Raw genomic sequence first — 15,878 nt, 5'->3', positions numbered from 1 at the left:
GTCGTATCTGTGCCAGCCATTCACAAACAATATTTTTTTACATTAATTTGTTCAAATAGAATCCCTTCCTGAGCATGGCACCTCATGATATAAAGCAATTATTTCAGCAAAAATTACACCTAATTCTTGAAATACTGAATCTACTCAAGGGGGAAAAGAAAATATGACTCACCTTCGCCAGTGTTTGGATGGTGGAGACCGAGAACGTGATTGTGATGAAGAGGATGATGACGATAAAGAGGACGCTGAAGTATCACTGTCACCATCAGAGCTTGAACTGAACGACCGGCTAGCATGGTTTCGTCGGCTTCTCCCCCTTTGGCTTTTCGGACTAACTGACCTCTGTCTGCTCCGGTAGCATCTTAAGGAGCGTTTCGAAGCGAGCGGTTTCTGCTGTATCTCCTGAAGTTGCTGTAATGTCGATTCTCCTGAATCTTGGCAAGGGGATGCAGCTGGTGACAGCAGTACAGAGCATGGATCATCATTGCTCCTAGTCATGGACCCTGGAATAGTAGTCCGATGGTCCAATGCCTCTTTGCATGGATGTATGAGACTGGTCTCCAATAATGTTGAATTTAGGATAGTAGGTTTCAAGTCAGCCGTAACAGTCCTGGAATCTTTGGTCTGGCCCTTGTTGGAATTAATGTGGTTGGCAATTTCTCTAGGATTCTGGCAAGTAGGAACTACAGGGTTCAGTCTAACAGTAGCAGGGGGCCTCTTTATATCAGCAGAGGTCTGATCTAGCACTTGTCTTGTTAAGGTCTTAATAGGTTTTATGGTGATATCCAAGTTCTGTTTGACATTCCATTTGGCACCTCCCTTTGGCTGTGCAACAGTTAGCTGACAATAGTCATGCTCACCAGCGCCTACATGAACAGGGATTACAGCTTTCCAGTGAGGTTTGTTTAGGGATTTCAAAAGCTGGGTGTCTTTTGGGGACCCATCCTGTCCCAGCAATGAGGCAGGTACCAAAGGTTTCCACAGCTGATGGGGTGGAGTGGCTGGTGGAGTCAAACCTGCATAAAAATGGGAAGGAGGAGGAAATGGAGCATCAATTAAATCACAAAATCACGAGCTGAGCAGATTAGGTGATTATGTTCACTAGAACTCCTTAGTAAAGACTCATGCCATCCCCAGCAAACCACCCTCCTCTACCATGGAAAGCAGAGCAAAAGTGTTTAAACTAATTTCTATACCTGTATAGTATTCTCAAAATCTATATGAATACCCAATATCTTCATGCTATCTCCCTTTATAGTCTTAACAGAACAGGCTTTATTTGGATAAATAAATTCAAAATAAGTCCCCCCATATACTTCAGCAACTGCTCAATACCCTTAAAAATATACAGAGGTGCTTAAGGAAGTTTTTTATGCCAAAGTAAGTCTCAAACATCACAAATCCTCTGCTATTCTCTCAGTGACAAAAAGACTAACTCCTGGGTTCTTGGTTTTTCCATTTCAGAAACATTTTGAATTCCACAAAGGAATTTTACCTGCAACATTAATAAGCTCTGGTGCATGAAGCCGGTCCACCATTTTCTTTTCCCATTGTATGTCAGACCTGAAAGAGGAAAAAAAGTTCCACTACGGACCTCTCAACAATATTCTCCACAATTCCCTACTTAGCATATAAAGCACCAAAGCAAAGGGTGCTAGTGTTTCTTAATGGCATAAGAGGACATTTAAGTCAATATGCCCCTGCTTTGACTAACATGTTTTGCCTCTGTTTCCTAACACAATATTACAGGTAGTCCTTGAATTCCAGCCATTCATTTAGTAACTATTTGAAGTTACAAAAAGTGACTTACAATACGTTCTTGCACTTACAACCATCATAGCAGTCCCATAATCATGTGATCAAAATTTGGGTGTTTGGCAAACAGCATATATTGATAATCAATAAAGGAGAATAGTTCAGGGTTGAAATGAAGGGTCCTTGGTGCTTTTTCCCTTGGTTGTATTCTTAGACATTTCATTACCCAAACTAGGTAACATAAATGCTAGTAACAAGTGGGGTTTGCTCTATGTTTATATTCTAGTAGCTTATCCTATCCATGTTGGTGGTCATGGTCTTAGAGGTTCTTTGATTGGGCTGTTTACTGTTGGCTTGTTTGGTAAGTCCTTGATTGGGGTATGTTTACTTGATTGTAGGTCTGATGTTAATCTTAAGAGTTAATCTATGCTCATCTGGGTGCTGATTGCTGGTGGGGAGGTATTTTGTTTTGTTCTCATCTTGGCTTGTTGATTCTCTCTTTTTGCATAGTATGTAGATTGGTTTATATGTTTATTGATGGCTAATTTGTCTGAGTGCCAGTCTTCTAGAAATTCCCTAACATTTCTGGACTTGGCTTGGTCTAGGTCAGGGGTAGGGAAACTTGGCTCTTTTATCACTTATGGACTTCAACTCCCAGAATTCCTGAGTGAGCCATAAAAGGTTCCCCATCCCTGGCCTACTGGTTTTTCAGTTGTGGGGGAAATCCTACATTTGTATATTAAACAGTGCCATTCAAGTCAAAAATGGATTCCCCCCACAACTGAAAAACCAGTAGGCCAGGGATGGGGAACCTTTTATGGCTCACTCAGGAATTCTGGGAGTTGAGATCCATAAGTGATAAAAGAGCCAAGTTTCCCTACCCCTGGTCTAGGTGGATGATCACAGTGTCCCAGTTGAAACTATGGTGAAGTCCATATGTTATGACATGAAAAAGGTTTCATCATGTCTTCTGACTGCTAATTGGTGTCCATGGATGCGTTCTGACAGTCTTCTGCCTGTTTGTCCTAAATAGTGGCTGTTGCAGTCATTACACTGAATCTTGGAGATGAGTTGTTTTTTCTCTTTTGGGGCTGCTGGGTCTTTTGGTTTACTTATGATGTTTTGAAGGGCTTCAATTGCCTTTAGTTAGCACAAGCCAACTAAAGCCCTCCAAAACATCAGAAGACACAATGAAAATTCTTTAATATCAACTGTTGCAAAAATACAGGAAGTCCTCGACTTATGACCGCGATTGTGTCCAAAATTCATGTTAAGTGAGAAATTTGTTAAGTGAGTTTTTCCCTTTTCATTTTATGACTTTTGTTCCCACATTACTTAAGTGAATCACTGCAGTTGTTAAGTGAATCTGATTTCCCCATTGACTCTGCTTGTCAGAAGGTTGCAAAAGGTGATCATAGGACACTGCAACTGTCATAAATGAGTCAGTTGTCAAGCATTCAAATATAAATCATGTGACTATGAGGATGCTACAATGGTCATAACTGTGAAAAATGGACATAAATCACTTTTTTCAGTGCAGTTGTAACTTTGAACAGTCACTAAATGAACTGTTGCAAGTCAAGGACTACCTGTATCGTAATACCAAGTATGACTCATTTAACAACCACCTTACTTTACAACAGAATTCTGATCCCAATTGTGCTTTTAAGTTGAGGACTACCTGTACTAAGTCACCAAACAGAAACAGGATAAAGACCAGGCTTAGGATCAGGCCTATGCTTACCCATTATTCCCTGTATATTTATTTTTCTTTAACGCAGCAGATACTTCCGTTTTGGCTGAAAGACAGTGTAAACGACAAATGTCAAATATATTATAGCAATAGCCATTAAGGCAAGATCTGATTCTAAAACATAGTGCTTAGTCAAGGTGATGCTAGTGCAATAATGTAGGAAAAGATCTGTTAAACATCTAAGCTTTAATTATTTAAAAATTCTACAAATTCATCATGAGCACAAAACACTTTGAAAAAATAAAACAAAAATACTGCTGGAACAAGAAAACTAGGGAGATATCTGAAGAGGGAAGCAGAAAAACGTATACCGTATTTTTTGCTCTATAAGACGCTCCAGACCGTAAGATGCACCTAGCTTTTGGGGAGGAAAACAAGAAAAAAAAATGCCTCTGCCTCCCAGCAATTTGCCTCCTTGCAGAAAACAGCAAACAACCTAGTCAGCTTCAGCACAGCCTGATTTAGTACAAGCAGCTGATTGGCGGTTGAATCCCCCTCCCCCGGAATACAACCAGCTGTTCCAGGCTGCAGGAATCGCTGCCACCCATTGCCGCCATCACTGCCCATTTCCGCTGCCTATTACCATTTTTGGTCTCTGTGCGTCCTTTTCAGCACCGCCTGGAATGGGCTGGAAATGGGACGAGCAGAGGCTGAAAACGGGATGTGTGGAGGCCAAAAATGGGGTGCATGGAGGCTGCAATCCCCACAGCCTGGAATAGTTGATCAACGGTATTCTGGGAGGCCCACCCAACCACCAATCAGCTGCTTATGCTAAATCAAGCTGTGCTGAAGCTGACCAGGCTGTTTGCTGGGAGGCAGAGGCCGAAGGGCAGGGGCCAGCAGGTGGGTGGGGCTTCGGCAACATTACTATATAAGGCACACAGACATTTACACCCACTTTTTGGGTGTGGGGTGGGAGTGCATTTTATAGTGTGAAAAATTCGGTAATTCTGCAACCTGAACAATGTATTGAGTACCCTTCTTTTTCCACTTCTACCCACTTCTTCAGCAGCGTGAAATAAGGTGGCGCTGAGGTCAGGGATTTTCATAAACTCATGTTGTGGTTTGTAAATCAATTTATGGCTTAGCATGTGGTACAAACCCAAGCAACTCTCGCTTAATAATCTAAGGTAAAACAAATCAGACCTCAGTACTATTCTGAAACTCAGTCACAAATTAATGAAAAATCCTTTGAAGTTAGAAGGTATTCCTTGAATCTTTGGATAACTTTAGACAAACAAGTTAAATATTTTAATGGCACCAAACATAAAGTCAATATCATGGTCTACGTGTCCTATTTCCTCACCTTCAATCTTTTCAAATTGTTCTAGGAGGCTAGATAGGTCAGAGGCCTCAATTCCTAAGGGAGGAAAAGATGATATTAATTTTACACACTCGTTGGTACTCTGTAATTTCACATACAATTAGTTTCATTGGCTCAAGTCATACACAGATTCTGCTCACTGTCCCTCTTTTCCCAATCAGGTCAGCAACTGTAATGGGCTGGGAGAAATAAACAACTTTTTTGGCTGAATATGTTACAATATGTGCACATGGGTATCAAAACACAAAATACTGAATTTTATATAAGCAAGTTTTTTAAAAAAATAATTATTAGCAAATCCTGGACAAAGAGGGAACAGAAGAATATTGCTTTCACATTTGAAAGAAAGCATAACCCATCAGGGCTTGCCCCAGAAAATGTTCAAATGGAAATATTTATGACTTAAGCCTTAACACCATGTATTATTGCCAAATGTCCTAAGCCATGTTCAGTAAAATCACCCTCATTAACACAAATACTCACCAATCTCATTGATAAATGAATGAACAAGATCTTTATCGTGCTTATGCTGTGCAGAGCTGATGAAAGGCTGATTTTTCCACATAGATGATGATGTTTTCTTGGAAAGATGGCCATTTTCCTGCCCTTTCTGGAGCCCTGATAATGTTGAAGGACTGGGATCAACTAGGGCATATTCTGTGACATCTGGCTGAATTTCAGCTGGCTCCTGTTGTTTTCCAGGTGCCAAGGAACCTGAAAGAGAATGTTCCTCTGCTAATGGCTTCTTGTTGTTCTGAGCCACAGTATCAGTAGTTTCTCCAGAGTCAGAGAGTTCAGGGTTCTTCTCTACAAGCTGAAAGTCTTTTGAAAACTTCACTTTACCAGCATGTTCTCCCAATATTTGATGGGAAGGAGGCACAGGAAGGGACCCCCCTAAGGACTGCAGGGTAGAACGTTTGCTCCCACGTCGAGTCAAGGCTGGTTTTTTTGAAGGCTTATCAGCTAATGGTGACAAAGGTAGTTTCTCCAATGATTGAGAACTGCTTGAAGTTACTTCAGTTTGGGACTGAACTGTAGAGAGCTGTGTTTGTCTCCTTGGGTCAGATATTTTTCTGGGAGTTGCCTTGATTGCTAAAGGAGCTTCTACCTGGCATACCTGGACAGGCAGGCTTTGACTTTCACCGACCACATTTTGAAATCCAATACAGGAGGACTCGGGTGTTAAAGCCGTACTTTGCTGACCAGGAAATACATCAGAAAGAGATGAGACATGTAAAGTGCCAACCGGAGGACTTTGCCTCAGACCTCCTTGATCTCCATATGGGACGGGCAACACTGGAGGTGGCACCGATATTCCAGACCAATAAGACGACTGTGGCGGTGGAGCCCACTCAACAGAGCCATAAGACAGGGCTGGAACAAAAGGTAAAGGAACAGGCAGAGGAGGCGGCCACGTAGGAGGGAGTGAGGGGGGGACTGTATGGAAGACAGGAGAACAAGCTTCAGTAGCAGGTGGTGGTGGTGGCAAGCTTTGGTAATTAGCTGGTAGAAGAGGAAAGGGAGACCATGAAGATCCTGCTGGTTGGGATGAGCCCATACTGTAGTGATTAGGAGGAGCTGGTAGGAAAGACTCTGGTGCTGGTGGCACATGAGGTATGGACAATGTTGGAGGCACTTGTGGCCCAATGTGAGAAAAAGCACATATTTTACTAGCAGGCACTGCAGGAACAGGTGAAGATGAAAGAAGTTGCGAAGATGGAGGATCTCTTTGTTTCAGAGTTGTAGAGGAAGAGGGCATGGAAAGGGCCATGGCACTTGCTTTGTCATCAGGGGCAAGAGTAGTGGAGTCAGCAGGTTTTTCAGGCTCCTTCACAAGTTTAGGTGCTGCGGCTTTGGCGGATGGCAGAGGAGCTTTCAGGCAAGGAAGGTCAGCCAACTCTGTAGGGAGCTTGGGAACACTGGGCCACTTGCTGGCACTCCGGTTCTCTCTGGTGTTCTGGATACTGTCATTATTAGACTGGCGCTGGCGCTGGCGCCGCTGCCTGTATTCACTCAAGCTGAGAGGCCGAGGTTTAGCTTCCCTTGGAGGGCAGATGGCTTCCTTATTTTCAGAGCAAGATGTATCCTTGGTCAGCTGCTCTGTAAGGTCCCTAGTGCAATCAGGGAGCATTTGGGAAGCTTCTGAGCTAGACTTCTCAATCACTGGTAGGGGGGACTGGCTTTTTTCATGGGGTTTTCCTGGGACTATAGGCGCAGGGTCTGAATTCCCTAGATTTTGGGTGGGCTCCTCTGCATATGGCAAATCCTTTGCACTTACCAAGCTTGACTGAAGTGGATTTTTGGACCTTTCCTCTCTCACACATTTGGACCATTCTACTTCAGCTTCATGTGTTTCCTTTGTCTGAGATACTTGATTTAGGAGCAATTCTTTCCCTCCAGTTCTCTCTGGTTCCTTTTTTTGAAAACTAGAATCTGACAGAGATTTCCTTGCATCAAGCCTGGTCTGCATTGGAGGACAGGCGGACACTAGTTGGCAGTTTATGGTCTTGTGATACTTTGTTTCTGCTCTGGATTTCTTCTTCTTCTTCTTCATATTTGTAGATACCTGACCCTTCTTTGAGGCAAAGAGTTTGGCATTTTGGGGGGCCACCGAGACAGGCTCAGATATATTCTTTTGATTACCTATTGATTTCTGAGTGTCCTCCTCTATCTGTGGATGATTATCTTTTATGTTTGGAAGAGCAGCAGTAACTACCTTCCCATCTTGTTCGTATGAGTCAAGTTCTCGGTCCGGACCCACGTACCTCATCCTGTATTCAGGCAATTCTTTTCCCAGGGCAGGGGACAAAAGTTCTACTTCTATATCCGTAAGGCCAGTTATGTAACTGCTATCCACGGTAGGTGAGAGCTTGGTCTCCAGGAGCTCTCCACCATCAGGCATTGTTTCTAAGACAAGTGGGCCTGTGAGATTCTTCTCAGCAAGGGACTGATTATCAGAACTCAGGCATACACTGAGGGTGGGCTGGCAGTAAGAGTGCACTGATCTCACTAGCTCATCAAGGGAAATATTTTCCGCGGCAATGATATAGGGATCATCGCACTCATCAAGGTCTCCCTCAGGCTCCATCTCCTTCACAGCTGCTGTAAGACTCTCCCTGCACCCTCGTGCAACCTCTTCTTCCTCTTCCTCTCCATCACTGCTCTGTAGCACAGGTGATTCCTGCTCTCTATTCTTGAAGAGCTTCTGTTTCCCCCCTAATGCTTTGTTACTTGCGTTGTTTGAAAAAGCCGAAAGTTTGGCACAACTTGAAGATAATGAGAAAGGAATTCTGGTAGTACTGGCTTCAACCTAGGGAAAGATGAATCAAATCAGAGTTTATGCAACAAAGTGAAAACAACTGAAAGTAACCAAAACACTGTTGGGAAGAAGGTATTTCTGACAACCCTGCAATTTTACTAAAGGGTGCTTAAACTATATCTATGGAACATAGCCCACAAAGACTGAAACAGAGAATATACCCACTCCTATCATTCTACTAGTTTGTATGCCAACTAAAACATGGGGATATGTAGCATAAAGATTACACTTGGGCAATCCTTTTCTACTGTACTGGAATTATTAGTGTATTTTTTAATATAGCAGGACACATGCAAAAGATAGCATACAACAAATCATGATCAGGGTTGTTTTCTGGGCAGAAATTAAAGGTGGCAGAATCAATTAGAGCCACCTATGGCTTAGTTTTTACAAAATATATCACCTTCTTTGACATAATGGTATACAGTCCAGGCTCCTGGAAATCCTCAATATTGTGTAAGCCTTGTCCATCAGGTGTCACAGAAAAACTAAGAAATCTCTGAAACTGATGGGAAAAAAACAGCTTGGAAATAACACAAATTTACTGAGACTAGAAAATACCCCAAATAATAACCCCAAATGCACATTAAACATCTTTCCTTATCTTTAATCATTTGCAATCATTTAACATCTCCTGGGTATCTTGTAAACCAGGAGTTCCCAACTGGGGGTGCTTGCACCTGATGATATTCCATGGAGTGCAAAAACTTGGATTTAGAAGTTTCAAAATTATAGTGTGTGTGCATAATTATATGCATATAATTATTTATTTTTGTAAGGGGTGCGAGAATATATCAGAAATGTTCTAGGGGTACAGGGTATAGAAAAGGTTGGGACCCCCTGTTGTAACTGCATAACAATATTAAATAGATACATTTGAGCAACAGAGGGCACTCTTACTCTGCAGTGTTCTCAATACAGTATGTTAGATTTGATTAATCTGGATGCCAATTTAAAGAGAAAATTAAACTGCAGGCACCTCTGACAAGTGGAGAAGCCTCTATAATTTTAAATCATGTTGGTAAGTATTACCCTGCAGTTGAGATGTTGCCAAAAGCTGCTGAGAATAGAAAGCAATTCCTCACGGATTACTAACTGGATGAAAGCACCGTGTTAGTAAACCATAAAGTTGAATCCAAACAAAAAAATGGTGCAGGACAAATTTCAGGCCAAAGAAAGAACATATGAAAATAATTTATGTCCCACTCAGGGAAAAAACATGCAAATTAATTCCATATGAATCAGGCATTATCATCAAATTTATTTGTTTTTCCCATCTCACGGTTCAAGGTGACACTAGGCAGCTTATAGCAAGAGGTGAGTAGAATAGGTAAAGCAATAATTCCAAATATTTACAAGGGCAAAATTTATGCTGTATTAGATCCAACTTGTTTTTGTTTGGTTTTAATTGCTTTGAATTGCTCTTAAATTGAAGAATATAGGACATATTAAAAATAAATAACTATTTTAAATTAACCTTCCAGAGATGAAGTACTTAACATTCAATTAAATATCATCATACCAAAGAATTTTCAATCTCTGATGTTAGCAATTCAGATTCAGGAATAGGATCAAAGGGAGATAGAGTCTCATCATCTGTGCTATCAAGAATATCTGTTATTGTGGTCAACAGGGAAAGTTCATTCTCTGCATCCATGTGGCTTTTGACCTGTTATTAAAAGAACAAACCACAGTAGAAATGTTACCATTGTTTAATTCCAATAATACAAGTGCTTCAAATAAATCACCCTGCCCCGGTCTAGTTCGCTTCATATGTGTTGACTGTCATCTGATTGAACCAGGAGGATGGAAGATTACTCATCCTGGCTGTCCATCACATCTGATAGGTAAAGCTGATTTAAATTTACATAGAGAAATCAGATACATGGACTCTGAAGTCAAATTCCAAGACATTTTCACACCAAACAATGACTGGAATGTATAGAGATACAATAAAAACCTGAAATGTATAGAGATACAAATCTTTAGTACCTACATCTATTCTAATCTGTTCCGCAAATACAGATATTGAAGTATGATATCAAAAACTAAAACTTTTAAAACTATTATTCTGCTTCTCCAGGCCCCCAGTTTTATATTAATAATTTACCAAGAGCAAATTGAGAGCATCAGAAAAATAGCAACTCTGACTTTCATTCCATTCCAGGAAAATGTGAGCTGAATTCTGAGCATTCAGCACTTCAATTTCAGAATTCTGGCCCAAGAAAAGTGTCGAGAGTCCAACTTCTGATCTTTTAAAACCATGTCCTCTCCTATTTTGCTGAGAAACTACACAGGTGAATATGAGGAATTCAATATAAAACTATTATCTTCAAGATAAAACTACTTTTTAGGCTGAAGTAGATCTTCTACTTCATCATAGAACTCCCCCCCTCCACTTATTGTCCACAAAATCATAGAATGTAATGAAAGCAGAGAATTGCAGTTTCATTATATTTAAGGCAAAAGAAAAGCTTCAATGTTTGTTTTCTTCATTTAGGGCTTTACAGTAGTCTACCCTAGTTCATGTTACCAATACATGCTCAAAGCAATGCGGAAGCCAATCATCTCTAAGGACACATAATATACTGTACCTCAGTCAAACTGCTGAAATCTTCAGTGATGGAAATGACAGAAGAATCTAAGTAGTCCTGCATTGTTTCCAGGAATTCCCCAGCTTCAAGGATGGTTTCTGCTTCCAAAGATGCCAAGTGCAAATCCTCTGCCAGTAAACACTGGAGGGAGAAGATACAGGAGAAGGGAAGGTCAGTAAAAATAAATCAGATGAGAAGAATGAAAGTAACTGAATGTAAATTAAGTATTATCTAGGCACAGAATAATTCCCTCTAGTACTCAGGTTAAATGAGGAACTGAATACTAATTATACTTAACAGCAATAGAGAGAGGCAAACAACTTCGCACAACTGCCAAATATGTTCTTGTAGTGTGCATATCTCAGTTTCTAGAATTTGGGAACTTTACAATTTTCACCCATCTTTATTGCCATGTTTTCTTAACTAATGGTTTGATTTTCATTATTACCAAATTACCTGATGTTTTGGAGTATTGTTTTGTTTTCAAGCTGCCCCAAAACTTAAGATTTAGAGGCTGGGCTTGTTCTGACCCAGGCTTTGTCTAACGTAATTAAACACAAACTTGTTTCAAAAGCAAAACCTATTTTATTGTAATGCTGGGAATTACTTTCATTCCCAGCCAGAACTAATTCGTAAACAATTCCCCAAAATAAGCACACGCCTTTCAGTGCTGTGGAATGCTGCCAAAAACAGAAGCATCCAAATTAATTATAACAGAAACTAACCGAAGTACCAGAAAAAACCAACCAGAGTACACAGAGCTTCAAGGAAGACTCGGAATCCTATTGAACTATTTTGCTTCCTGCAAAGCTTTCATCATTGTGGTCTGACTTTTATCCCTTATGGGAGGGGCATTACCTCCCAGCCTTACTCTCGAGTCGCCCTCTGTTTCAGCTGCTCTCGCCTTCTAGTAGCTCTGCGCACACGCACACTGGGAACAGGCTCCCCTGGGTCCTCTACTTCGCTGCTGCCTGGCTCTGAAGGCAGCATCCCAGGTGGTCCTGGCTCCATCCCTGCATCAGATGCAGGACCCTCGTCCAAGCTCTCTCCAGACTCCCTGACTGGTCCCCTTTCTTCCTCACTGTCCAACTCTGCTGCTGTCTGCACCAGCCGCCGGCGAACCACAACAGACAGGGCTTTTAAAATAAAACCTTGTATTTATGAGACCCAAATCTACTATTCTGAAAAAATGATTTTCTCCTAGTTTATTAGACCCATATGTACAATTACTACAAACCTTTTCAACCAAGACTATCTACAATTCTGCATCTATGTAATCAAGCACAATACAAAACAAACTACTCCAAGAAGCTCACTGAAGTTTTTTTATCAGATAAGCAGGATGCTTTAATTGCAGAAAGTTGGGAGGACCAAGACATGATTGCGTCTCTTCCCATACTCTTCTGCTGATTAACCTGTAATAGTCTCTCTCATCTTGCTGCATTCTAGATGCGATAGGACAGCTCCCAGTTATCCCAATTAACACAAATTTTCCAAATGTTTCCAAACAAGAACCAAGCTTTGAAAAATATACATACAAACGTTTAAACAGCATCAATTTCAATGCAGTTGTCAACATCTACTCCTGTAATTCTGAAGACGGATTTATGGTTAAATACTGGCATGCTGACACTAGGAAGCCAGGTGCAGGAGAAGGCAAATGTAATAATAAATCACTTTTTTTTTTACAACAGCTGAGAAAAGTCACCAGACTTTTTTTTTAACCTATGACATATTGAGCTTGACTGGCTTCAGAGAATTGAAATTGAGAATTAAAATTGTGAGAACAAATATCAAGGTGCTGCACAGATGCAGACTCTGCAAATAGTTTGCCTTATTCAAGTATCAACAGTTACTGGAAATGTTTTATTGCAGTTATTGCTATCTGGGGAGTGGGGGGGCATACCAGTTACTGAAAGCAAAAGTTCACATATTTGCCACAAATACATATGGGACCTTAGATCATCCTTTTCCATAAATAAAGGAATCAACAATGTTTGGGCCATTTGTTTAATTAGGTTCCCTCTATCTAATTTTAGGACTTGTTTTGGATTATTTTTATGCAGAAATATTGAAAATTCAAAGGGATTCACAACCTTTTAAACATCACTATACAGTAGCATCACTAGTTCAGCATTGCTATTATACTGTTACCTAGTTTACAAGAAAACAATCAAGTTCAGAAAGCACCAAGGACCCCTCATTTCAACCCTGAGCTATAAATATTCTCCTTTATTGGGGCTGCATACTGAATATCTATGCTGATAGAACTAAAGTTTCCCACTATTCTGTCATCCCTCAAAGTCATCTCTAGAATAAGAGATGCATTCTTAAAAAATACTATCTGAATGTTATTATTTTGTTGTGAAGTAAAAAAGTACCGTAGTTACAATTCTGGCATGAAAATAATACAGTGTAGAAAATAGAGAAACTGAAGAAGCCTTGATACTATTTATCAATGAATTTACCTAAAGTTGGAATTAATATGCTCACTACATATCTTTCTCTGAAAATACCTATTAGTACAAAAGTTTAATTCTGTCCTTTTAATTCTGTCAATTGAATGTGAAATTACTCAAAAGAATTTTTCAATTCTTACAAGGTGACACTTCAGATTCTTTGCCACAAACTAATGAGATTAATTAAAGCACTCTTTAATGATGACCAAGGTGAAACTTCAGAAATTATAGATAAAACTACCAGGAGACTCAAGTCTATCATTCAGTTTGCTTTCTGGGCTGGTTACCAAAGTAATCTATATAAACACAAAAATTAAAGGGTTACCATTTCACATCCTTGGCATCCAGATTTGTGGGTGTACCCAAAGTTTCCAGTTCTCTAACTTCCAAAGCTCATGCCTGATTATTAGTCTGTGACCCAATAAAGGAAGACCAATATCTCTGAAAGGCACCATGCTAGAAGGCTGCCCCAAGCAAACAAATAGAAGCAATACTTGTTTAGTTTTCTAAACTTTGGGGGCACTTCACTAAGTTACTCATCATGCCACATTCAACAAGCCCAAAAAAGTCCAAAGGGACAATTTTAAGTTTCAGTATAATACTCTCTATATGTTACTAAATGTATTTATTAAACAAATTTATATAGTGATATGGTTTACAATTGCATTTAGGAAAAGAACTATATTCAAATTGTGTGATGAAGGAAAATACAGTTATAAACATAAAAAAACTCATGAAATTTTAAAGCTTTAAATCACCCAACTTCATGCTGCATAACACGATACATATACTTTGTTTTAAAGCTCACATTTTTCTGGGTTTCTTTTCCCACTTCCAAGTCTTTTTATTGTAATTAATTCTCCACCCTCCTCTCCACTTTCTCTTGTCTTCTGGTTAGACTCTACAGAACTGGAAAGATGTCAGGCAGAAAACAGATGACTCTGTTTAAGTAGAATTTTTTAAAAAGTGTCCTTACCATTGTGCAAAACATATTAAGATTTGCACAGAAAATTTTAATTTCCAAAGATAAAGTCTTGAGCAAAAAAAAGTTAGTTGATTCTAAGCAAAATTAAAATATTGCTCCAATCTTATGAAGAATGTGAATCTTTGGTATTTTGTATAGTAAGGGAATGAGTTACATCTTATTTTAACTACAAAAGACTGGTAACAGCATTTAAATTTAACTATTATTTAGCACAGCAACACAATATGTTTCCTTTTTTTTATTATGGCTGTGGCACAATCTTCCATCACACTCAGTGGAAGATAATGTGTAGCAGGAAGAAGCATGGAAGAGTAGAAGTTTCAGCAGATTTTTCAAGTGAACAGCTCATTATTTCTATTTGTCATTCTAGTACAATGGTATAGTAAATGGCTTCTCTTAAAATTGCTTTCTAAAGTGAAATGATTTGCTGAAAATTACCTTTTTTTAATTTAAAGGAGACAAGGCATTCAGGATTATGCTAAAATCAGACTCAGAGAACAGGAGAAGCAAGAATACTTAAAAGTAGACGCACACAAAATGATTTTTACATACAAGAATTTAAAAAAAGAACTGCTGAAAGAGAGCATCATCAAATGGTGCTGAACAGGATCAGCAAGTGTGAGGATATGAACACACCCAGGAACGAAAAGGGGAGAACAAAGCATAGAAAAGCACTGGAATTCATTTTAACATAAGAGAATACTTTCTAGTTGGTGCTCCTCAGCCTATAAGACATATATATCCTGGTCTCCCACTTCCTTAAATTCTTTTAAGGTTTCTTTCTTTCTTTTTGCCGTTGGGGGAAGGGGACAAAACAAACGAAAGTTTCAGAAGTCGATGGAAAAATTAAAGCAACAAACAGTACCATCTTGATAAATAATTTAAAACAATGAGGGAAACCCACAACTCGATTAAGAAGCACTCTAATCTTAGTTTTTCTTTTTGCATATTGCATCCCCAAGGACCAGGGCCGAAATGCTCCCACAACTCAAAGTGTGACTCTACGCCAAAAATTCACGGAGTCAGACGCCTTGCCACACCTAGCGATTCCAGGGTTTGCTTTTGCCTTAAAAGCTCTCGACTCGACATTGTTCCTGCATCACGAGGAGGGGAAGTGGTCTTCAGAAAGTCCCCAAATTCCTGAACCGCGGATCGTTCATCCTGGGCATTTGCTCCACTACGCTAATTTTGCCGCACATCGTCCGCCCATTCCAGCCCACCATTACCATTACCCACCATTAGTATGGAAGCTCAGGCGAAATGGCCACCAACTAGGATCGTGCAGCCCTTAAAGCATCGCTTTGAGATTCTCACAGCTCCTCTCCCTGAACAGCTTTTCTACCGCGCATCCTTCCCGGTGCCTCCATTCCAAAGCCCCCACAGCCCGCGTTCCCGCTGCCACCTCCCTATGCCAGACACACCGCTTCCACGTGTCCATCTAGCGTTAGGCCGACGCGGCTAAATGAAACTCTCAAAGCTCAGTTCCGAGGAACCAGACCGGCCGGTACCTGCGTAGAAGAAAAGATATTGCCCACCAAGGGCTCCGAGGCACCTCTCATGGGGAGGGTTCCCCCAGCCCCAGCATGTCCCGCACCGCCGCCCCACAGGGCCGCCATCTTGGCACCTCCTCACAAATAGCTTCAGAAGCCCGGCCGGCACTGTTAGAACTATATTTCCCAGGAATCAACG

At 40.4% G+C, this 15,878-nt stretch overlaps 1 protein-coding gene across 2 annotated transcripts in view; it reads right to left on the bottom strand.

The window, feature by feature from the left end:
- Window positions 1–15,878, bottom strand: part of PPRC1 (PPARG related coactivator 1) — a 20,005-nt gene extending 4,127 nt beyond the window's left edge. The window contains exons 1-9 of one of the 2 annotated variants that reach the window (XM_026701184.2): window positions 15,698–15,878; window positions 10,746–10,886; window positions 9,674–9,820; window positions 8,555–8,656; window positions 5,316–8,142; window positions 4,815–4,868; window positions 3,500–3,554; window positions 1,496–1,563; window positions 173–1,016 (exon numbers count right to left, since the gene is read on the bottom strand). In XM_026701184.2, the coding sequence (XP_026556969.2) occupies window positions 173–1,016; window positions 1,496–1,563; window positions 3,500–3,554; window positions 4,815–4,868; window positions 5,316–8,142; window positions 8,555–8,656; window positions 9,674–9,820; window positions 10,746–10,886; window positions 15,698–15,805 (4,346 nt within the window). In that variant the 5' untranslated portion in view covers window positions 15,806–15,878. Of the gene's footprint in view, window positions 1–172; window positions 1,017–1,495; window positions 1,564–3,499; window positions 3,555–4,814; window positions 4,869–5,315; window positions 8,143–8,554; window positions 8,657–9,673; window positions 9,821–10,745; window positions 10,887–15,229; window positions 15,326–15,697 lie in introns of those variants that run through there. The other variant, XM_087932897.1, reaches the window with a different exon arrangement.

Source organism: Pseudonaja textilis, chromosome 4 (assembly GCF_049901715.1).
Source record: "Pseudonaja textilis isolate UNSWEBS1 chromosome 4, rPseTex1.2, whole genome shotgun sequence".
Taxonomy (NCBI): domain Eukaryota; kingdom Metazoa; phylum Chordata; class Lepidosauria; order Squamata; family Elapidae; genus Pseudonaja; species Pseudonaja textilis.
Note: the sequence above shows the minus strand (reverse complement) of the source record. Positions and strands in the feature narration are given on the sequence as shown.